The sequence below is a fragment of the Haliotis asinina genome, chromosome 4 (genome assembly GCF_037392515.1).
Source record: "Haliotis asinina isolate JCU_RB_2024 chromosome 4, JCU_Hal_asi_v2, whole genome shotgun sequence".
NCBI classification, from domain to species: Eukaryota; Metazoa; Mollusca; class Gastropoda; order Lepetellida; family Haliotidae; genus Haliotis; species Haliotis asinina.
The window spans coordinates 42,898,977-42,923,316 of record NC_090283.1 but is presented as its reverse complement, the minus strand read 5'-3'; the positions used below and the strand labels follow the sequence as shown (position 1 = coordinate 42,923,316).

The window sequence follows — 24,340 nt, the reverse complement described above, 5'->3', positions numbered from 1 at the left end:
AATATCTGTTGGTAAAACTTGGCAGATATGTGTGGCAGACCCCAAAGTGGTGCCTTTTGGTTTTTAAAGGTTATTGTGATGTATTATTTTCTTGGTTTCCATGGAAACCTTTCAGACTCAAAATGGAGGGATGGGCTTCATTTCCAGACCACAACTCGAAAGCCATTTCATATCTTTCAACAGATCTAGGCAGGTATATCAGACAGATCTTGAATTTGTGACTGATAACAGATATATGGCATTTATAATTTTCATGAATTCCATGGACACAATTCAAACTTAGTCTAAAAAAACAATGAGTAACTGTCAAATGATTTGTCCTTTCAAACGTGGTGGCCAGGGGGATATGTCATCTTCTGATGACTCTTGTTTTTTAAATAATGAAACTAGGGGCATTAAGCCCCAGTAGCCTAGCGATGGAGGTGTTCGTCATGACGACATGGGTTTGATTTCTCTCATGAGTTAAATGTGTGAAGCCGGTTTTGTATATCCTGTCATGATATTGCTGGAATATTGGGGAAAAGGCATCAAACTATTAATGAAATTTATGCATCACTGCTGTTAAATGTGTACTGTTGACAATTAGCCACGCTTTCAAAAGATACTGTTGAGTAAACTGCAGTTATAGTCCTTTGTAAGGATTGTATGTAATCATTATTAGCTTTTACATTTATTTTTCTAGCGATACGTAAAGGCAAAAACATAATTAACTCCCTTTATTTTTTGACCGGAAGTGATGGTGCTTGTGTTTTTCATGCGTCAGTTTGAGGGTAGCCATCAGCCGGTGTCTCAATAAAACCTTTTAAACTCAACGTGCATGCCTCTGTCATTCAAGAATAACAAGCAAGATGTCAACAGAGACCCTGGGAAATGTGAAACAGTACCGCTTGACAAAGTTGACAATCTTCATTTCTCATGTGTGATAAAAGCACACATACTTAAAGAAATAGTCAAAGTCAAGTCAGTGAAGACTGATTATAGTGTAAGTCAAGACTGATTATAGTGTAAGTCAAGAGTCAGATTATAGTGTAAGTCAAGACTGATTATAGTGTAATTAGATGACTTAGCAGGTCCTTTGAAAGTTGGACACAGTGTGATGTTTATGTGAAGTAACACCATGTGGGAACTAACTGTACTATACTCAGTGCTTGAGCAGGGGTTTGTGTTTAAATTATGAATTTGACAACAAAGACCTCGTCATACACAGCTGGCGACTGTCATAACTACTATGTAAACAACCCTGACATTATGACACTGTAAACTGTTTAGCTGGAGCTTTGGTATCTGATTTGTACTAGGTTTCATTGGCTTGAAGCTGATTACGCAATCATTTCTGTTAAATATGTCCTTTCTTCCCTGATATATCTTACACATGTATGTCCATATCTCCTTTGTATGTCTGTATTGCTGGTCTAGTCACTCATTTCCATACCACGCAATTTCATTTAACTGGAGTCACACGTCACATATTTTTATTTCATATTACTTGAGTCACATGTCATATCTCCCTACACCACATCACCTGAGTCACACATGTACATATCTCATTCCATATTACCTGAGTCACACATGTACATATCTCATTCCATATTACCTGAGTCACACATGTACATATCTCATTCCATATTACCTGAGTCACACATGTTCATATCTCCTTATTCCATATTACCAGAGTCACATGTCATATCTCCTTATTCCACATCACCTAAGTTACACGTCAGATCTTCTTATTCCATAATACCTGAGTTGCATGTTCATATCTCCCTATTCCATATCACTGGGGTCACACACGTCATATCTCCCTATTCCATATCACTGGGGTCACACACGTCATATCTCCCTATTCCATATCACTGGGGTCACACACGTCATATCTCCCTATTCCATACCACTGGGGTCACAATGTCATTTCTCCCTATTCCATATCACTGGGGTCACACACGTCATATCTCCCTATTCCATATCACTGGGGTCACACACGTCATATCTCCCTATTCCATATCACTGGGGTCACAATGTCATATCTCCTTGTTCCATATTACTGAAGTCGCATGTCATATCTCCTTGTTCCACATTACGTGAGTCACGTTATATCTCCTTATTCCATTTTACCTAAAACAAACATATACATATCTCCCTATTCCATACTACCTGAGTCATATCTGTTGTACATATCTCCTTATTCCATATTACCTGAGTCACACATGTCATATCTCCTTATTCCATACCACCTGAGTCACACATGTACATATCTCCTTATTCCATATTACCTGAGTCACACATGTACAATATCTCATTAATCCATATTACCTGAGACACACGTCACATCTCCCTAATCCTTATTACCTGAGACACATGTCATATCTCCCTAATCCATATTACCTGAGACACATGTCATATCTCCCTAAACCGAATTACCGGAGACACACATGTCATATCTCCCTAATCCAGTTCATGAGAGTCACGTCATATCTCACATAACAGGCTGCCCTCTCACTATGAATGCAAGTGACCCAAAAAGCTACATCAAACAAGTTCAGTTGATGGAAATTCTCAATACCCATACAGTTTTCTATAAGAAATGGTCCTTACTTGTTTCCATAGTTTTAAAATTTGACATGTATATCGCATGTCTGGTCATTTGACATTTACTGATTTACACCAGCAATGTAAACAAACAGAAGACAGGTGTACAGTCAGTGTACAAGGTGTGAAACAAATGCTGTTTACCTTTTGTTTGAACTGATCAAAGTTACATTTTGATCTGGGTTTAAAAAGTAGTTGCCTGCTGAATATGAGCTAAAACTTAATTTGGTAACTTGACACAAAACATTTTCCGGTCAAAAGGAAAGAAAGCGGTGTCTCCAGAACATCAAAGCTGCTGATATTGCATTGTAAACCGAAAGTCACAATGTGTTCTGTTATCTGATTGGTTGAAAAACATGATCAAATGGTATTAGATTCCCAGAAACAGCAAGGCTATTCACTGCATATTGACACGTAGAAACCTTGCAAACAATTGTTTTGTTGAGTCATCAACAGTGGTGACGTCATTCAAATCATATTGTGACGTAATGTCAGAATGACGTCACAAATGAGCAACTCCATATGCTACCAAGGGAACCAGCTGAAATGGCCAGTTGATGAGACTTCAGTGCTGTACTCGCACTCGATGTAAACGAGTGCAGACAGTAAGACGCTTTGGTTTACTTTTGTGTTTACAATGTCGATAAGCATCATGTGATGGCCAATTTCCTGGTGTTATTGAGTATTTGAAGCACGGGAACATTTCATTTGAAATATATCCCCAGCAGTTACTATTCAGAATGGGCAATTGAAGTCACATGTCGATCAAATTTGTATCACTTGACAATATGTAACATCATGACTGGTTGTACGCAAGTGGGTTTTACTATATATATCAGATGTTAGTCGGTATGTGAGTCAGCTGGAATAAAATTTTTCTTTTCATGTGGCAACTGAATATTTTTGCAGAAAAAAACAGAAGTTATATAGTTTCTGGTAATAAAAATTAAGAGCTTTTTGGAAGAATATTTCATTTGTGGAAACAGATGTATTATTTTGTAACATTCTGAAGCAAAACTACTATATTCAAGCTCTGTCAGTGTTATTTTTTCCTTTTTTTCGGTGGAGAAAAGAGGAACAGGGTGGCAATTTGCCCAAAGTAAACTAACGCTCACCAAGTGCCAAGGTATTGTTTTGTACAACGGCACAAGTTTATGCCAGTCAGCACCAGTGTTCCAGCAGCAAGGTATGGCCAATCACTTGCATGGCCATTTTGTGGCACCACAGCTTTGTACTCCATATAGAATGAAGTGGAGTCAGGCTGGCCGCACTATAATCATCCTGGTGTAGCTGATGGAATTCCCGGTCAATAGCCATACTGGCCTTGTCGTCTTCACTCAAGCGTGGATGTTTATGTGTAGTTGTTGGAAAGTAGCACTTTGTGATTAGTTGCGGGCAAGTAGCTCATCGATAGCATGCTCATGAGTGACCATTGGTGGAAGAGAGGAGGCCCCATCAAGTTACAGAAGAAAAGACCATGAAACAGCATGCGTATTTATGATCATGTAGGCAGCAGTTGTAAGTGCTAGCTGGCAAGTACATGAAAAGGTGCTCTCAATTTTTTCCAGTTTATGACAAGTGTAATTAGTTGTAGGTATGCAGTACATGAAAGAACATGCACATTTGTGACCTAAAATGTAGGTGGTAGTTGTAATTAGTGGCAGGAAGTAGTACATTTATAAGTTGTGCACATTTGTGAGCAGGAATGCATATTTGTGAGCAGGAATGTGAGTGATAATTGTAGATATTTGCAAGCAAGATGTACAAGATGAAGCCTGCTCATTTATGAGCATGAATTTATGTGATAATTTATTTTGTTTAATTTATAGTTTTATTTCATTTGGTTATTATTTATAACTACTTGCAGGCAAGTTATACATAAAAAGCCTGCACTTTTAAGAGCGGTGACTGAATTTTCTGCAGGCTTTCATTGTTATGTATTCAGTTTAATAATTGTACTTATTTACTGGCAGACTGTACAAGGAACAGCCTGCATCATAACTTCTGAGGGTGAGGATTGAGTGATAATTGTAATTTTGATTTTTGTTTATTTTGTTTGGTATTGTATTTTTTCTTCCAACATATTTAATCATCAAGTATGACAGAAACATTATGGGCATGGCAATCATTATTTGTTTTAATCTGTTTGGTAATTCTAAGTAGTTGCAGACAAATAGTACATATGCAACATGGACGCAAGAGAGTATAGATAAATACATAATATGTAACTAGTAGGAGAAATATGAAGTGCTTATCATTAGTTGTTGGCAAGCAGCACCTGATAAAATCTGCCCCTCCTCTTGATGATTTAGGTTGTGTCTGTCATCCTCAGCCTGGTTTCCAGCTGTGTGCATGTAATCAATGAACAGGCAATAAACCTAGGTTTGGAAACCCAAGGATGTGCACCACATGAACACATCTGATTTGGGGCGGGTCTATTTGGGGCAGTCACACATTGGTCCATTTAGTAACCAGATCGTGGTATGAATTGGCAGGAACAGAACAGAACTTGATGCATTTAGTGTGATTAAATGTGTTATAGATCTGAGGCAGAATATATCTTTTCATAACCTCTTCTGGTGAACCAAGCGCAAAATTAGTGAATGTGGTAAGAGGATATTATTTGTGGTTGATAGGAAAGATACTAAACTGACTCACATGAGTTCTGCTATCTTCAGTCGTGTCAAGTTTGAAAAGGTTGTCTCTTTGGTTAGTGATTTTATTCAAATGTTTCAATTTGACTTTTGTTGGGAGTGAAGGACTTTGAATGATCACTGAGGCATGTGTTCGTTCATGTGATGTTATGTTGCTAAGCTCTAGATGTTGAATAATGAAGTCACTAGACTGGGTCTGTGATTGTACATTTATGTACAAGACAATCCAGTGATCAATGTCATGAACATCGACCACTGGGATATGATGACATGCATTCAGCCAAGTCATGGAACCTGACCACTCAGTCAATTCTTTTGCTTTTATGACAAGCATTCATTGCCCACAGCCCATTTCCCATAATGATCCACCATCCATACTAGTGTGGGGAATTGGTTAAAATTTCAAAGTTGATGATTAGTTCATTAACAACCAGTCAGTCATTGAAATTAATTTGTAAGTGTCATTTATCAGATTTCCTGTTATGTTAATGCACAAAGAATAGAGAAAAACTAGGTAGTTTCAGGCTTTCTTTTATTTTCAAATTGCTCAAAATTCCTTTGTAAATTTGTTATTTTTAAAGATGACACGTATGTTAGGAACACAAATTTCCTGCAGTCTTTAAGATAGATTCAGTGAATTATGACTTGGAACAAGCTTGTAGTAGTTATGAAATGTAAATGTAATGACATACAAAATCAAACTTATGAAAAATATTAATGCAAACAAGCGTCCCAAAATTGTATGTGTTGGATTATGAGAAAACATGATCAGTTACTTTGTCATTTAGTCAATGAAACCAATCATTCATTATTTCAACTTCTCAGACCACAACTAGTAACTAATCACTGACTTGTTTAGGGACAGTGTTTGATGCTTACTCTGGTCCACTTGACCATTTCGTCAATATTTGTGTAAGGACTGGTGAAATTCTACAAATGGTTGTCCATAAGTTTCTGTTAATTTATGACTAGTGGGTGTCTTACATTGATTATCTTGGAAAAAATGAAAAGGTGACTTTTTGCAAACAAATAGATCTCTGCAGTTAGTCAGCTTTAGCTTAAGAATAAGAATTAAGTAATTCTATTCATATTTGTGTTTTGTCGACACAGTTGTGCCTGTCCCGTGAAGGTCACAAGGTAGAATAGGCCTTCTGCAACCCATACTTGCCACTAAAGGCGACTATGCTTGTCGTAAGAGGCGACTAATGGGATCGGGTGATCAGGCTCACTGACTTGGTTGACACAAGTCATCGGTTCCCAATTGCGCAGATCGATGTTCATGCTGTTGATCACTGGATCGTCTGGTTCAGACTTGACTGTTTACAGACTGCTGCCATACAGCTGGACTATTGCTGAGTGCAGTGTAAAACTAAAGTTACTCACTCACTCACCCACTCACTCACTTACAGTTGTGTCTAGTGAAGATCTACCCATCTGCTGTCCAGACACTGAAACAAATATACCCAGTAAATCCCAACCAAGTTTAGAAAATGTGACAGGTCTTGATTACCACAATTTGAGAAAATAAAGAAAGTCTGTTGGCTCCCATGTGTTATATTTTATGAATGATTTAAACATATATATCCGAAACCTGGGTTGGTAAACAATCATTTTTATGCTTTTATAAATACTGCCCCAGCAACATAACAATTTCAAGATTATGACAGATGCAAAATTTATGAATCTAATTAAGGAATGATTTTCTTGTAATGCATGTACAATTCAATGTTTAGATGTTAGTGTACAGATCCACCTTGACTTGCATGCTTATCAATAGCCAGGGACTTTAATGCTTATCAATGAATGTGTTGATTATGGCTGAACTATCTTAACGATATCTCTGTCCGTTCAACTCAACACTCCTGCAAAATGTGGTGGTAAGTTCGTGATTCCAATTTTAAGAGACTGAACTTCATTTTAGATGTATCTTTAACATACAGTGAGAAGTCTTTATAATACAGGGATTGCAATTTTCTGCAAATCAGTGGAAATCTGCAGAGTCAAATGTAAATCAATCAATGCTAGACCCTGTTTGGGGCTGTTGGGGGTCGCTGGGACCCCAGACCTACAACTGATTTTCAACAGCTTTTCACATGTTGCCATCCCTTATAACAGGGATGAGAATTTTCTGAATTCTGTGGATTTGATTGTGCTGGGTTCATTCTTGTGAATCGTTTATATCCTACGTCCCCAAGGCCCTTGGCTCAATGCCTCTTTTTTCCTCATACCCATTCTTATCCCTGTTCGAGTCTGGATAAGATTGTTGCTTTGATGAAACCATGCATGACACATGACATTCCTGATAGAAGAGACTATCTGGGATTTGAAAGGTGTTACTGTCTGATTTTATCATTCTTATTTTTATATTATGCATGTGATGCGATAGAACTGTCCTTGGAAATCATGTGAAGAGTTACACACACACAAGGTTCTTCCTTGTATTAAGTTGTAATAATCATAATATGTCATCTTTTATTGCGCACAGTATCCGAACACATGTGATTGCTCTCAGCCCTTCATCAGAACCTGATTATTATTACCCCAGATAAACCAAGCTGCCTGTTAGGCGCTAGGTTATAGTCATAATTAGTTATGGACTTTATCCAACCGGGTACCCATTTTCTGCTGAACGAATGCTGCAAATTTTTAACAAACTCATTTGCCTAAGGTCAGACCATGTGTATCACATCTGCTTTATTCTGAGGCTAGGGTTGAAGTCCTAGAAACTCTCCGGAGCTGCCAAACATGATCACCCATCCAGTCCAAGCTCGACTTCAACTGATTCATGACCTGAGCTCTGTGCACAGGACCACATGCCACCATGGCTATAGATGGCTTGTCTGATATATCTCTTGAGTTAGTCAGCGATTGACTAGAGCATGGTTTTGTGCCACATATAGCAGTACTGTAGTCATATAACAGGTTTTTCTAAAAAAATTTCTGAGATATATCGTGACTTCAGAATGTACATGTACATTGCAATCTTTTTATGCTTTTCCTGACAGTTGTATCCCTTTGTTGCAGTCTTCCATCGCTGCGGATGCTGGTGTATGGGTGTGTGTTGCCATTCGTCTGTATGAACATCCTCCACGCCGTCACCACCAAGCAAGAGGTGTCTCCCAAGATCCGGAAACTCCAAGCATCATGTGCCGATGAGAACTCGTGCCAGGTGTCTCTTGACAAGGAGGAACTGAAAGATAGGCTTACTCCTCTTGAATACCATGTGACACAAGAACGGGGCACGGAGAGGTAAGTAAATGCTTGAATGTCAAATAACCTGCCCAGAGAGTTTTGCGCCAATATTCTGGCTGTAATATACAGCATGATGACATGTCAAAGAGAAGCGTTCCTTTTCCTGTGAAGATCCAGGATAGAATTGATCTTCAACAACACATGCTTGTCGTGAGAGATGACTAATGTGATTAGTAGTCAGGCTCACTGCCTTGGTCCACATATGTCATCATATCCAAATGCGTAGATTTCTGCTGGGTTTGAAACCAGCCTTAATTATGATTCTAGGCCACTCAGCCCTGTACACGTGGCTGCACCAAAAAATGGGCAAGTGTCCCAAAACTGCATCACTTCATTCTTTCCCCCTTATCAAGCTAGCATGCTGTCATCCATAATTCTGTTCAAAGCTGGATGAAACCAATACTCACTATTATGAACGAACTGGGGTTGGTTCAGACCATACTCAATATCTCCAGGGTATACATTCCGATAGGTCTCCACTAAACCCTGGAGGCATCTTCGTCTTTATTACCTCCCTTGGCTGGCTTTTTATCCACTCAGGTGTCCACACAGGGAAGTTGAACAAACCAATCACAGTTCACTTTGGCTTTTTGAATTATGCAACCGATTAAACTTAGCAACACAAAACATGCAGAGGTTCTCTGAAAGAGCAAAAGGAGTTCTTGCATACATTTTGTTTAGAGTTTTGGACCTATCAGTCTGTCTGTATAACTTCTCCAAAAACTGAATCGCACTACGAACAAACCTTCACAGCTGCGACCTCTCTCTTTGTTGAAAGTGGCAATCTCGGTTGTAACAGTGGCTTAGCTCATTGGCTACTGTCAGAACGTGGAGCCAGCAAAGGGAGGGAATAAATTGTCTGGCTGAGCTGTAGATGGATCCAGGGTATAGAGAAGATTCATCGGAACGTACACCCTGGATATATCAAGGATGGGTTCAGACATATCTCTGGTCATGGTGAGGTGATTAACCACAATTGCATATAAATGCACAAAGCATGAAGGTCATCTCTAATACTTCTTTAGCATCGTCCTGATAGAGAAGACCTGTGAAGGTCCTGGGGTAGAACAGGCCTTCTGCAACCCATGCTTGCCATATAAGGTGACTATGCTTGTCGTAAGAGGCGACTAATGGGATCAGGTGGTCAGACTCGCTGACTTGGTTGACACGTCATCGGTTCCCATTTGCGCAGATCGATGCTTGTGTTGTTGATCACTGGAGTGTCTGGTCCAGACTCGATTGTTTACAGACTGCCATATAGCTGGAATATTGCTGAGTGCAGTGTAAAACTAAACTCACTCACTCACTCACTCACTCACTCACTCACTCACTCACTCACTCACTCACTCACTCACTCACTCACTCACTCATTCCTGATAGAGAAGGATGATGATTGCAACAATTTTTGTACCTCAGGCCATTCTCCGGGAAGTTTGTGAACACAAAGGATGAAGGCATGTACAACTGTGTTGTCTGTGGCAACCCTATCTTCTCTTCAGACACCAAATACAACTCACGATCTGGCTGGCCTTCCTTCTATGATGTTGTCAGCAAGGACAGGGTCGTGCTCAGAGATGACACATCACAAGGTGAGATGAGAACAGAGTTACCTCCCTTTGGAGATAAATACAGACATTGAGTTGTATTTGAGAGACTCATGACACAATCTTATCTAATAGGAAAGCAAGACATCTTTGTCAGCCGTTGTATGTTCTGAGAATCATCTTCCTTAGCACATTTGTTGAGAAGGCTTTATCAAAAGAAGGATTTGATTTCTATGACCAGATAGGACCTACATGTGACAGTGTAGGAAAGATGTAGAAAATTTAGCCTGTCCACAGGACTGGCTGGTCGGTTTTTTTACCAGTTCTGCCAAAATCTAGCCTGTCCTCCAAATATAAAAGAAACACCATATCAAGGCATAAAGTTTTAAGCTGTCATGTAATATTCACACACACAGCTTGAACTGTTAAATCTCTCTTAGTGAAATAATCTGGTTACAGCATTACAAAATTAGTCTTAGACAAGAAGTCATGAACATCTCCATCTGAAAAGTCAGATATGTTCTCATAAGAAACATAATCATTGATTTCGTTTGCAACAACTATCTCTATTTGATTATTCTAGTATCCTTTGGCAATATTTAAAATATAATATATATATAATCATTATATATATGTCATTGGTTTGCTAAAATTGACCAGACGTGAGGATGGACTAGATTTTCTTTTAATCCATCGTCCACAAAATTCATCCGTCTCGGATGTTTGGACGGACTCTCTTTCCTACTCTGCATATGATGTCATTAATTCAGTTATTTAACAATAAGAAAAAAAGTGACAGTTAGCGGCAAGGAGTATGTATCAGACTAAAAATCAAAGTTGCCTAAATATCCTGAACTTTTGAAATGATGACTGACTTGTCATTCATAATAATAATCTTCACCTGCAACTTTGAAAGTCTGAAAAATGACTCATTGTGAAACCTGACCATGCCTAAACATTGTTGAATGACATTTTGATGTGTAAGACTCCGCCTTGCACACATCCTACAGACACTATTAACTTGGATAACCAATCAAATGTCCTTTCACAAACAAAACTGACAATAGGTCTCAAGCCAAAAGTAAAATTAGGATTTTGGTATCATCAGGTATGGAACGTGTGGAGGTTGTGTGTTCACACTGTGGGGCCCATCTTGGCCATGTGTTCGACGACGGACCAGTGCCTACAGGACAGCGATATTGTGTCAATTCAGCGGCCTTGACTTTTACTCCCAAAAATCCTCAAAAGGAAACTTCACACTCCAGTGGTGACCTGTAGATGTTCCGTCCATGTAATTGTTGAATAATGCGGAGAGCCAATAAAGTTGATTAACATCTTGTATGCGATTTTATTATGAGTCATGGCAACTGGGCTCAGCAGACGCCACTCATTCTCACTCAGTTGATTTTGTATTATGGTGCTGAATGGAAAGGTGAAGGATCCAAGATTATTCTCCTTGGTTGGTGAGAACCATGTGATACCATGTATCCTGTAATTCTTTGTTCTGAACTCTACGGCAGAGGCCCACAGCAGAATTTAAAATGTTTATGAATGTGCACAGGGACTTGTAACGTAGAAGCTTAGTGACAGGGTATATTGTCACTGGGTCTTAGCCTTATATACCGGTTTTATACATAACACAGCAGACCCATGTGCTTGCATGGTGTGTGCCGCTTGATTTTGTCAGTCGTCTTGCATCACACAGTTGTTTGTGTTGTTTCAAGCTGTTTGGTTTAAAAATGAAAATAAAACACGCAAATTTCATGCCATACACCGATCATCTTTCAAGAGGGATTTATTTACCAACAACTATGGTCATAAGGAAGTGCATGTGTTGATGCAGTCTGAATACATTATTATTACATTGAGCTCCCAATTATTTGAATCATAAGTTACAAGCAAAGTTATCCCAGATGCCAGAAAAGAAAACACTTTCAGTTGGACATGAAAATGTATGAGTCCAGTGATTGAAATAATGCTGAATTTGGTCGCTATGGCAAGGTAGATACTGAAATAGCAAGGATAAAATATTTTCACTGTGTCAGGCAAGATGCCTCACATTATACAGATAATATGTATGGTGATTCACTGGGGCAAAAATGGGATTAGTTTGAACAACTCTGCCATCATAGAAACTGTTATCCAAAATAATATGTCCTGCCGTTTACGCCCATGTTATGCTGTGAGATCAAGAGTGATCAAGGGCAATGTTCACGTAATATCAAAGCAAGGGACACCAAAAACACAAATGAACATCACGTGTATCACTGAAGGATCGACTCCGGTCCACGTGTAGGTCCACTGAAGGAACGAACCCAGGCCACATGGGCCACAGAAGGATTGACCCTGGTCCACGTGTACCACTGAAGGAACGAACCCAGGCCACATATACCACTGAAGGTTTGACCCCAGGCCACATATACAACTGAGTTATTGACCTTGATCCACATGTAATACTGAAAGAATGAACCCAGACCACATGGACCACTGAATGATTTCCCCCGGTCCACATGGACCACTGAATGATTTACCCCAGTCCACATATACCACTGAATGATTTACCCCGGTCCACATGGACCACTGAAGGACTGAAACCAGGCCACATGTACCACTGAAGGACTGAACCCAGACCACGTACCACTGAAGGACTGAACTCCAACCACATGAACCACTAAAGGACTGAACCCCAGGTCACATGTACCATTACAGGATTCAGCCAAGGGTTCACACCCAGGCCACACGTACCACGAAAGGATCGAACCAAGGCCAGCAAAAGCAACCACCTTGACCATTGGATTACTCCAGTGGGCTCCAGTGGTTTGAGCCTCAATTCCAGCTCTAAACGTTCATTTAAATTTGTTAAGTACAGTGGCAGTACCCTGTGAATAATGTATTGATGCAGGATGATCTGGGTTGGGCTTCATTACGACTGCTGCAGGCAACAATTGTTGAGTTATGTCAGTGTGACTTGCTCACCTTATTGTGTAAGCAACCAAGATGCATTTGCTGTATATATTAATTGTGAAAAGTCACTCCCAGGAGGGCTAGTTAAGTAAAATGTTTCTAGCCCACATCATATATTTATTTGGCCCTGCAAAATACCAGTGTCAAAATGCACTTTGGTCACAGTGACAAAGCAGATTGGACACTAGGCTAGCCTTTATCAACAAAGTATGTTTGTATTCTAATGGTTCCTTACCTCTTTCATCCAAAGCTGTTACCACTTTTTACATAGCTGTCTGTTTTTTACAAGAGATAATAAATATGATACTTTTGCAGACAGACTTTAACACTGAAATAAGTGACTTCATCATATTTATGTGCACTAAACAGAGAACAAAAATAAATGGATTTTCAGCTATCCAGCCAGGATTGTTTTAACAATTTACAATCAGTTAGGTTTGGCTACAGGGCCAGTAGAGAATACTAGATGCACACTTGATGGAGGATACATCTGTGTATATGTTGTAAAATGTCAGTGGTCACAGCTGTTTGGTTTGGTGGTTTTGCCAGAACTAGGCAGGCTGTTGATCAGCCATGTTTGTGTTGTGGATGTACAGTGTTCTGACAGATCTAACCTACAGACCTTCAGGTCTGAGGTTGAACAACACATCCACATGACAAAAGAAAGAATTCTACCATTTGTCTAACAAAGTTGATGTCACAATAGAGATTTAGCTAGTGGATGGGAGTGTGTTTTTCAGCCAGAGCTACTGAAACATATTTTTACATAAGGCCAGACCAATTTTGTTTCTTGTTCTATGGATCCTTCAGTCATATTTTTTCAAGACTAAGGGAAAAAAAACAAAAAATAAATTTTCCCAGCTCAAACAATTAGATCTTAATATTTGTATTAGCCAAAATTATAAATTACACGATGCCATTTAGAAAGTGGTCAAATGCAACATATGTCATATTTGGGATTCCACTTTCTTAGTAAGGAAGTCGCGGTGGCTGAGCGGGCTAGGCGGCTGACTTTGTGTGCTGGCGATTAGGTGCCTGACTCTGAGGGTGCGGGTTCGAATCCCGGATGGGACTCAACCGAAAAGAGTACTAGAATTTGTACTTTACTAAGAAAGTGAAATCCCAAATATGACATATGTTGCAAAATTATAAACTTACCAGAAAATTCTTTTAGATTGGTTGTTGCCCCATATACACTTTTTAAATTGCCAAAAGTAAAACTCTTTTAGTATTTTGAAGGAATATTACTTTGACTGGTGAATTAAAAAAAACAAACCCCCAAAATATCCGTCCTGCCTTTAGGATATTTTGAGGACCAAACGCCTTCTCAACTGACCAAACAGAAGACTACTTGCCAAATCAGAAAGTTGATATCTGCACATACCTTCTGAACTTTAACTTCGAAAAAGTTTGTACCCGAACAATTCCAAATGCTATTTTCCATGTAAACTCTCCCATGTGATCCACATGAAGCACGCCATAACCGTGAGTAAACAGTCACTGAAAATAATGTGTTTGTCGTTATTCAAGGATGTCAACTTCCAGAAATATTAGCTAATGGTAACCATGTTACCAGAAAGCCAAAAGTGCATGTACTGTAGATCAGTGTCTGGGGTATCGGGAATTTTGTAGGTCCAGGCTAGCTATTCTCGAAACGTTCATAGCCCTATGAACTTTGTAAGCCCATTCTTAAGACATATGCTACGTTCATAGTTAAGAATTCTTAAGGCTACGAATGTTTTAAGAATAAGGGCCCAGTAGCTGTTATTTGATTGATCAAATCTGTTTGGCCATGTCGCTTATGACTGGACAATGATAGGTCTTTTATGCTAGGTTTGTTAGACTCTGTTAGACTGTATAGCAGTGTAACAAATAATACAGAGCCTTAGTTTACTTAGACTGCCTATGAATGTTGCACTGAATATCATTTTGTGAAAAACTTTCATTGTTGGGGTAGATGGTAGAGAGAATTCACCATCTTTTTCTAGTAGCATTTAACGGAAATGTCCTGTGAAAGAAGCCTCTGTGTAGATGATGATGTTCAGATGATGTTGTACAGATGATGTTTTGATTGCAGGGATGAAGAAGATGGAGGTGCGATGTGCAGATTGCCAGTCTCATCTTGGCCACGTGTTTGATGATGGACCCAAGCCGACAGGTGTCCGATATTGTGTGAACTCTGTCTCGCTAGAATTCCGGAAACACACAACTGTATAGCACAGAGTTATCTCCCTTGCTGAAGTCAATCTCAGGCTCCATGACGATGCTACAAACAGCCAAAGCTGATTGGACAGTTTGAATCTACTGCATCATGGGATAATATGCAATATCATTGATGGTTTTCTAAAAATGTTTTACCATTGTTATGTAGCATAATGAGTTGAACAGCTTGTTGAGGGAAGGGTAGAGGGCACCTGTTAATGTACGACACACAAATTGTTGGTGACAGTGGCAGAAGATATGATATTGGTTTAGTACACATGATTCATCACCTCTTGCTGACAGACTGTTAACAGGAACATAAATATGTCCATTTAGTGAGACAGATGACAGTTTATATTGTCAAAACATTTCATTATATTTGGACTGAAAGCCAAGGAATTATTCTATTCAGCAGTGGATACAGAGACATGGCTCATTCACAGAAATTGTTTTTGACCTTTGTTTGATGTTAAAATAATACTGCACATGCTCCTGTTTCATAGCAAATGAGAATACCATGTACATGACAACTTAACACTCAGACCCTGCCTCCTAATCCTTATTGAAAGGCGAGCAGTGTGTAAGAAGCCCAAATGTACATTTCTAATTTTAAAGACATAAATCTGATGTTTCAAATCATGCAATTATGATTTCACGTGAACTGCTCAGTTTTTAGTGGAATATGAAAAATGGCATTTCAGACGTTTGATATGTTTCATGTTTTATTGAAATACTAATCTTTCTTAACGCCCATGAAATGGGTACGAGATTTCAGTACTACTTTCCTTCTTCAAGTATGTCTGACATAGGACTGTGTATTGTAAGATTTAAGATCTGAGAGGTATTAAATAATCAAATTTCAGGTCTGTTGAAGGGTTTAATGGTGTATGTTAATAGTTATTGTAATTGAGTAGGTAATAAGAAGTTAGATTGATTGAAGAATGTAGATTTTGATGAACAATGACCAGTTAATTGGATAATATATTGTAGAAATATATGCTAAAAGTTCCTGCACTGCCACAGCTGGGTAGTATGATTCTGATTCGTGAAGAGAAAGTCAAATGACTGAAGATGGCAGCAGGGAGAAGACGGTTTTAGTGACACCTCCAAGGGTGATGCCATATAGCCGGAATATTGCCGGAGTGCGTCGTTAAACAACAAAAATCCAAGGTGAATGCGGGATGGATCTACATGTCAGTTTAATTGTACGTGATTATTTATTTGCAAATATGTTTACAGTACGTGTGATTACATTTGGAGATGTAAAGTAGTGATATTATATTGTTTTATGATTTACTTGTTTATTTTGTTGTTACCGTTATCAGCATATTTACATTAATGATAATTTGAGTTTGTTTGGTATTCTAGCTGCTTCAGTTTTGGGTATCTGAATTTGAATGTAGGAAAATTGATTTATCAATATGATAAAGCTGCTCAAAATTATAACCTCAAATTTCCTGTTTATATAGTGGAAATACAATACAAATGTTGGTATTGGTTACATAGCACAATGTATACAAATATGCCCCCTTTCCAAGAAAAGTGTAATTATTTGATTGTTTTTATGACCCCAAATAGTGATATTATGGACAAAACCCTTGCATGTAATTGATTGCTGTTTGTGATTCTAGACAGACCAACAGTAAGCAGGGTCAGTTTTTCAGTCAGGAAAATTTGGAAGGAGATATTATGGAATGGATATTTGAACTTGCAGCTGATAGTGCACATTTATTATTTTCCTGATGTAGAATGGATATGTGTCATGGTTTGATTGTTCATTTACACTTTTTGAACTTGTGCCTTTTTTGTTACACTGTTTACTTTTGAAATGGCTTTGTAGATTTTTTTCTTCCATTATTTATATTTGCTGCATTATTGCTTTGTAGAAAATCTATTATTGCATACTGTTATTATAAAAACTGGTCCAAGTATTTGGTTCTTAGTGTTGACGTCAGAAGGATGTATATGCCAGTCAGCTGCCATCAGTTAGTGTGATGTAACCATGATGATGTAAGTTGTTACCATGGATACACCGAATACTTAATGTTGCCTGGCAACACTCTCTGTTCGCAATGCAGTCAGATGAATGAGGACTGTTTGTGAATGACGTCTGCTGGCAGGCTAGCATATGATACACCAGCTACCACACCATTGTTGTTGCTGTGACGTTGGTGTGGTGTTCAGGGTTTTGCTAAAACTGGGTTGAGAGCACTTATTATGGAATACTTGTGGAACTGAATGAAGGAACATATGGAAGTACAAGAGTTACTTTATTCTTTTTCTGGTGTTCTTCTCAAGGTATGCACTGCACTCAAGCCCCCCTAAATAATGGAAGGAATTACAGCAAATTTGAAGGAACTGCATCTCAAATGTAAACAAATGCAGCCCACTCGCGAAACAATTGCAGCGATATCGGTAGTTTAGCGGTAATGACAGAAAAACAACACCCCTATCGGAAACAATTTCGGTAATGCTTGAAACACGCTCGGCCACCTTTGGAAATTTCTCGGCTCCATTCTGAGATTTGTCAGTCACGTTCTGAAAAGATGAATAATTATAAAAATGAAAACAGTAAAAACTGAAAACAAAACTCACCGAGACAGGCTCTCCTTCTAGTGACGCCATATTTTGATGTGTGCGTTTCAGGACGCGACTGACAAATCACAGAATGGAGCCGAGAAATCTCCAAAGATAGCCGAGAATGTTTCAAGTATTACCGAAATTGTTTCCGATAAGGACGTTGGTTTTCTGTTATTACCGCTAAACTACCGATATCGCTGCAATTGTTTCACAAGTGAGCTGCATTTGTTTACATTTGAGATGCAATTCCTTCAAATTTGCCGTAATTCCTTCCATTACTTAGGGGGGCTTGGCACTGTGGGTAAAATATTGGAAATAAATAAAGGATGTTACGCTTGTATTTTCGTGGGTTCCCTTATTTGTTTCCATGAGTATATTTTCAGGTTCCGTATGAAACATGTGAAGGGCGATATTTAGTGCTACACAATAAAAATTTTAGCAGTTAGATATGACATGACAGAAATCAGTAATAATCACGGATGTTTACAGGTTTGTGAAGTTCTTGGGAGTCGATCTATTTTTTGGTTATGGTCCATGCATTTGCATTTATAGGACTTAGCTTTACATGTCTCGTAAAACCCTGGACATTACATCAGTGAAAGATGATGTGACATCATTGTGACAAGGGTGGGCTGTGTATCCCGCTTCCAGTAGCCTTATATGGTGGGTACAGATCCGGTACAGATCCTGTACACACAGCTAGCCTTACTTCTGTACAGCCAGGCCAGTCCCAGCAATAACATGTGATAACATGTATAACCCTGTGAGTTGTCTGCCCTTGATCACCCTTCATGGTAGACACGTTTTGCATGTTTCAGCTTTAATCACATGACCAGTAATAACATACAGTGGAAGCCCTCTAAACCAGCAGCCTTCCAATCCAGCTTGTCCTCAATATCGGCACTAGAATTTTGGTCGTGGGCGAAGCCAGTTACTTTATGATCTTTTGCACGACCTCTATGCCTGCATTAGTCTCTTTCGTATTTCGACACAACAAGCTCAGTTTACAGTTTGTACCCTAATTAACACTCTCTAAACCGACATCCAGTGTCATGGCTCTCCTGTTTATTGGCTGATTGTGTATTACGTAACAGTGGAATACCGTTGGCATTAAGGTCATTGATGTTGCCTGATGAAAGGAGTAGGGCTAAGGATTAGGCCTAAGTAGGTGAGGTAAATTGGTGAGTGACACGTCACTTGTATTATAAATTAATTGTCATATCACAATTTGTCAGTCAGTCACCATGTATAGATGTCTAAACCAGTGAAGCAAATGGATAGAAACCAGTGAAGCAGATGGATGGAAACCAGTGAAGCAGATGGATGGAAACCAGTGAAGCAGATGGATGGTAAAGTTCATTTAACCGGCATGCCCTCTGTTCCAACATGTTTTACTGGTCCCAACAAATACCGGTTAAGAGGGCTTCCACTGTACACTGTTTCATGGTGCTATGTCATGTTGAATAAATGTCACATAATACCACGTTTGATACAATCTATTGCACTGTCATTATAATACCAAAGTAAAACTTTCTGGAACTTTTATCCTCACACTAGGTGTCTCTCATAGTCATTTAATACGATCTCACTAACAACTAACCATATATAATTTCACACTTAGATGTAATAATTTGAGTCTGTCAAGTTTTGGGACTACCTTACTGTTGTAAGTCTTTGTGGTTGGTTGCAGTAGCCCTTGTAGTATGACAGACTTATTTAACAGGGCCCAGATATATTATTATTATAATTATTTATTATTATTGGATATTTATATAGCACACATATCCATGCAGCTAGTGGTTGCTCAAGGCGCTGATATTTGTTTCCCTCAATCACTGGATGTCAATCTCAACGTCGCATCTCATTATTAATCTGAACTCCTCAGGGAGTATATATGTTATTGACTAGTCTGATACATATTGAGTAAATATCCTTTGATAGATGATAGTGAGCAGTTTTTGTTGAAAGAAGAACAGATGATTTACATAGGAAATAAAGAGCCTGTTTGGGGATATAGAGCAGAAATGTGATTAACACTGCCATAAAAGTAGAAAGTGGGATATCCATGCTGCTGGCCCAAGTCAAGTAAATTGTTCAGGGACCAGTGAAATATGTAAGTTAATGTCAGACACCGAATGTTAATTCCAGTTATCATGGGCAACTCTGAGGAATAATACAGGGCAATTGTCATTTTTCAGGATCAGGACAGGGTGATGAGAGAGTCGACAGGACCAATACATTTATGTATATTGACTGTGGGCAAAACAGGACAAGGGACCCCATAGCCCTGTTCCAATGTTCTAGGTCTTATGGGAAAGCGTGTAAGGAGGGGAAAAATTCAGGGATCACATGAAAGCAGTAGTGATTTTTTCCATTTTCTTTTCACAAGCTATGCAATACAAAGCTTGTAAAGAAAGCTGGACAAAAATTAAGAATGCTTGCACTTCCATGTGATCCCTTGTTTGTGACTCGGTTTAAAAGTTTTATTTCGTGCTGCTGTTTACTATGTTTCTAGGTTTTAGCAGCACCACACACACTATTGGGTTTCACCAGTGTTCAGTACTAAATGTTGCATCTCTTCAGTTTATCTTTTCTCATTAAGGTCACATACCATGGTGTAATGAAAATAACGTTCCCAGTGGCATTAAGACTCACCAATCACTCACTGTGTAAACCCTTAGTTAAAGAATGGGACGTACAATTGTCCTCATAATATGAACTTTCTTATGAAAAGGCTGTTTAGTTCTGAACAGGCCATCCTCTACACATTGCTCCACACAGACTGGTCTGTAACTCTGGTTGCTAGGCGACAGCATGCACATGTCAGAGTACTTCTGAGGTTCCACTGCTGATATGGGGGATCAGTGTTCAATCTGGTGTGTTGACTGAGACAACAATGGCCAGCAGCACAGGGTTGGTTTTACAGAACCTGTTTCCCATGGTGCAGTGTTTCCTTACCTACTAGAAACATTTACAATTGGGATTGTTGACAGACAGGTATCCATAAGTGGGTTACTGACGACATATGACTGAAGACAGTCTTCATGTTTACTTGAATCAAATGCATTTATTGACTTAATACAAACCAATATATTATTCCCCTTACAAAACATGTACATGTACCTTGAAATATTGATATGTGATTGGTGCTATTTTGTTAATCTCAAAACCTTTTGGGTGCTGTCAATATGCAGACAATTTTAATGTTCCGTAGACTACGCTTACATATAAGTATGAGGGTAAGAAAGGGGGCTGGGGTCATCAATGGCTGGACTGTTACTCCAAAAATCTTTTGTATTATTTACCACATGGTCTTCAAAATTTAGCTTATCTATGATAATAGACAGTATGTGATAAGCCCATTTTTTGTGTCCAGAATGTGGCTTAGATATTGATGTAAGCTGTGTTAGCTATCTCTTGCTCACTCACATAGGCCAAATTTGTTGTGAGTACCAGTGATTGAAGTAGTTCCTTAAATCATGACAACCAGTAATATGTATTAGGAACTATATGGAAGACTGAAACAGCTTTCAAGTGCCTACTAAGTCTTATATTTTCAGATAAATAAATTTGGAGTTGAGATTTTGCATGCAGCTGTTTTCAGAGAGATCCAGACAGTTTCTGTGACATGACAGATTTCTCTCCTTGACTGAATGTAAAACAACTCTGCATCCTTACGGAACCAGTAGCTTTAAAATCCACAACCTACAGCATTATAACAACAATCACTGTCTGTGTCATATGGCAGGTAAATACGCCTCCTCACCCTCACAGTATCCAGCCTTGGAGAATAACATGTCCCCACACCCTCACAGGATCCAGATTCAGAGAATAGTACGCTCCCACACAGTCACAGGATCCAGTCTCAGAGAATAATATGACACCACACCCTCACAGGATCTAGACTTGGAGAATACCCCACCCCTACACCCTCGCAGGATCCAGCCTCAGAGAATAATATGCCCCCACACCCTCATAAGGTCCAGCCTCACAGAATAACACGCCCCCACACCCAGCCTCCATCTCTATATGAGGTGATATATATCATTTCTAATGTTTGTGTGTCTTAAAAGTCACTGTAACAGCAGTTAGGAAAGCTTATGGCTGAAATAATAACCAGGCTCCCATCCAGTCCAGTCACCAGCAATAAACAGAATTATATTTTGACATACCTTGACATAAATCTTCTAAACAGTATCCGTCAGCAACCCTGCCCCCTGTTACTAGGTGAATGAATGAACTTTGGTACCAAGATAATGAGATAGAGTGTAGCCACCATGTAAATAAGCCTGGTTCTATTCCACGGAAGGTTTCTAGGGTCTTAACAGCAAGTCTTGTCACCCAGTCCTGTTTTGATTGGATTGCTGTTTCCAAATAGTAAGACACAGCAAGAAATAACATGTTTTACAGTATTCACAGGACATCCTTCTTGTTCGCAATTGTTTTTGAAAAACTTCGTACAAAATTAGTTGCTTCCAGTATTTTCTGAGAAATATTACATTTAAATTATGACATGTTTGAAGCAGAGGTACATGCTCTTTGAGAACATGGATTCTTGGGAATGGTTTGATCAACATGCGTATGTCATTACATTTGAGAAGTGGATGAAGGGATGTTAAATACTTGAATACTACTTGCAGGACTGTCCAGTGGCGTTAGAGAAACCCCCGTAACTCTGAACAAGTGACTGTGGTATTGGTTGTTCGGACTGGTGATTGTCTTGAAATTATTCCATCCATTACACCACTGCCATATTGCAGTTTTTCTGCTAAAGAGTTGCCATGACAACAGGGTTGGAACCAGTGCTGCTTTGGCACTCTATTATATCTGTATGTTCTTTTAGGTGGCATTGTTATTGTAGATTTGTATTTTTAATATCTAAGGGTGAAGTAAACAAGTGATAGTTTCCTGTTCATGTTTTCTCGAGGAAAAGAATCTGTGTCAAAAAGAGAATATTTCTTTGTTCTTGAGTCCAACATACACCTGAAAGGACTCTGTTTACGTTTTCTTCAGATCACATGTTTTCAAGACTTCCAGCTTGCAGTTGGTTCTGACAGTTTTCTAACCCCAATTTTTCAGGAAGAAAATATTAGTCCCAACCACAGGTTCTTGGTTCCTATGAGCTGGTATCAATAACTAAGCGAGGTTGCTATCAAAATCTGTCAAGGTATCTCTCACCGTAGGACGGCAACTATCTTGTCCATTCATTGACACTTATAGTTCTGTGTACGGATTGTACTGTGAGACCAATTTTAAGATCTAAGCCAGAGCTGTTTCATTTTGTCGCCATGACAACATCCGTGTCTCCAAGACTATGCAGGTAATAATGTCTTTCTATTGTTTAATGTTATTTAACATTGGATATGTTGGTATTGTCCTGTGTTATGTTAGAGGCAATGAATGTTGTCACAACATAGACTTCAGTCTTCTGTCTTATAGTACAACTTATATGCAATATAACTTGTCGTCATGCTTCGTAAGGACTTTCATTAAGACTACAATCTTATACTGCTTCAGTAGAACTTGTTTATGGAATACAATTCACTGCTGCATTTAAGTACATGTAGAACTAAATTTAGGGAAAACAGCCCTCTGTTGCACTTCAGTAGAACTTGTTTAGGGAAAACAGTACTCTGTTACACTTCATAGAATTTATGTATGGAATAAAAAAGTGAAACTGCTCTGTTATGCCTCAGTAGAGCTTGTGTATGGAATACAGTCCCCGTAGCACTCAGTAGAGCTTGTGTATGGAATACAGTCCCCATAGCACTCAGAAGAGCTTGTGTATGGAATACAGTCCCTGTAGCACTCAGTAGAGCTTGTGTATGGAATACAGTCCCTGTAGCACTCAGTAGAGCTTGTGTATGGAATACAGTCCCCATAGCACTCAGAAGAGCTTGTGTATGGAATACAGTCCCCTGTAGCACTCAGTAGAGCTTGTGTATGGAATACAGTCCCTGTAGCACTCAGTAGAGCTTGTGTATGGAATACAGTCCCCTGTAGCACTCAGTGGAAAATGTTTGGGAAATCACAGAAGGAAGGGTGTGAAGTCGTTGATAGACATTCACAGCTAGGAAGTACAGTGAGCCATGGAACCTTTTTGGATACCCATAAAGATGTCTACAAAAGTTTCATGTCAGAACCATTTGTTTGATATTCATGTTTGTTGATCAGGGGTCAGTGTTGCCATGTCAGATGTGTTATCTAAACACACTTTTGGAACTAGAATCTTATTGAATTAAGGCACTAACAGGTATTAATTTAATTGGGTCATTTACTGTGTATTTTATTGTAATTATTGAAACATAACATGTAGCATTATGAAACACAAACATAGTAAAATGTCACACCGATGTTTTAATTTGATGTGTTTAACATAGCATTTACAATGCCCGCACAATGACAATGTCCCAAATACATAAGACACTCTTCATAACAATGTCTCTAAACATAAACTCTTTATAACAAAATCTTTAAACATAACAAACTCTTCATAGCAATGTCCCTTAACATAGTGTACTCCTATAACAATGCCCCCAGTGCATTAGATGCTCTTTA

The 24,340-nt window shown here is 38.9% G+C and overlaps 1 protein-coding gene across 4 annotated transcripts in view; it reads left to right on the top strand.

Annotated features, from left to right (window-relative positions):
• Positions 1-18,122, top strand: part of LOC137281583 (peptide methionine sulfoxide reductase MsrB-like) — a 42,721-nt gene extending 24,599 nt beyond the window's left edge. For 2 of the 4 annotated variants that reach the window (XM_067812910.1, XM_067812911.1), the window contains exons 2-4: positions 8,265-8,489; positions 9,909-10,081; positions 11,145-11,375. In XM_067812910.1, the coding sequence (XP_067669011.1) occupies positions 8,281-8,489; positions 9,909-10,081; positions 11,145-11,314 (552 nt within the window). In that variant the 5' untranslated portion in view covers positions 8,265-8,280 and the 3' untranslated portion in view covers positions 11,315-11,375. Of the gene's footprint in view, positions 1-8,264; positions 8,490-9,908; positions 10,082-11,144; positions 11,376-15,077 lie in introns of those variants that run through there. The other 2 variants (XM_067812912.1, XM_067812913.1) reach the window with 2 other exon arrangements.
• Positions 18,123-24,340: the final 6,218 nt, after the last annotated feature.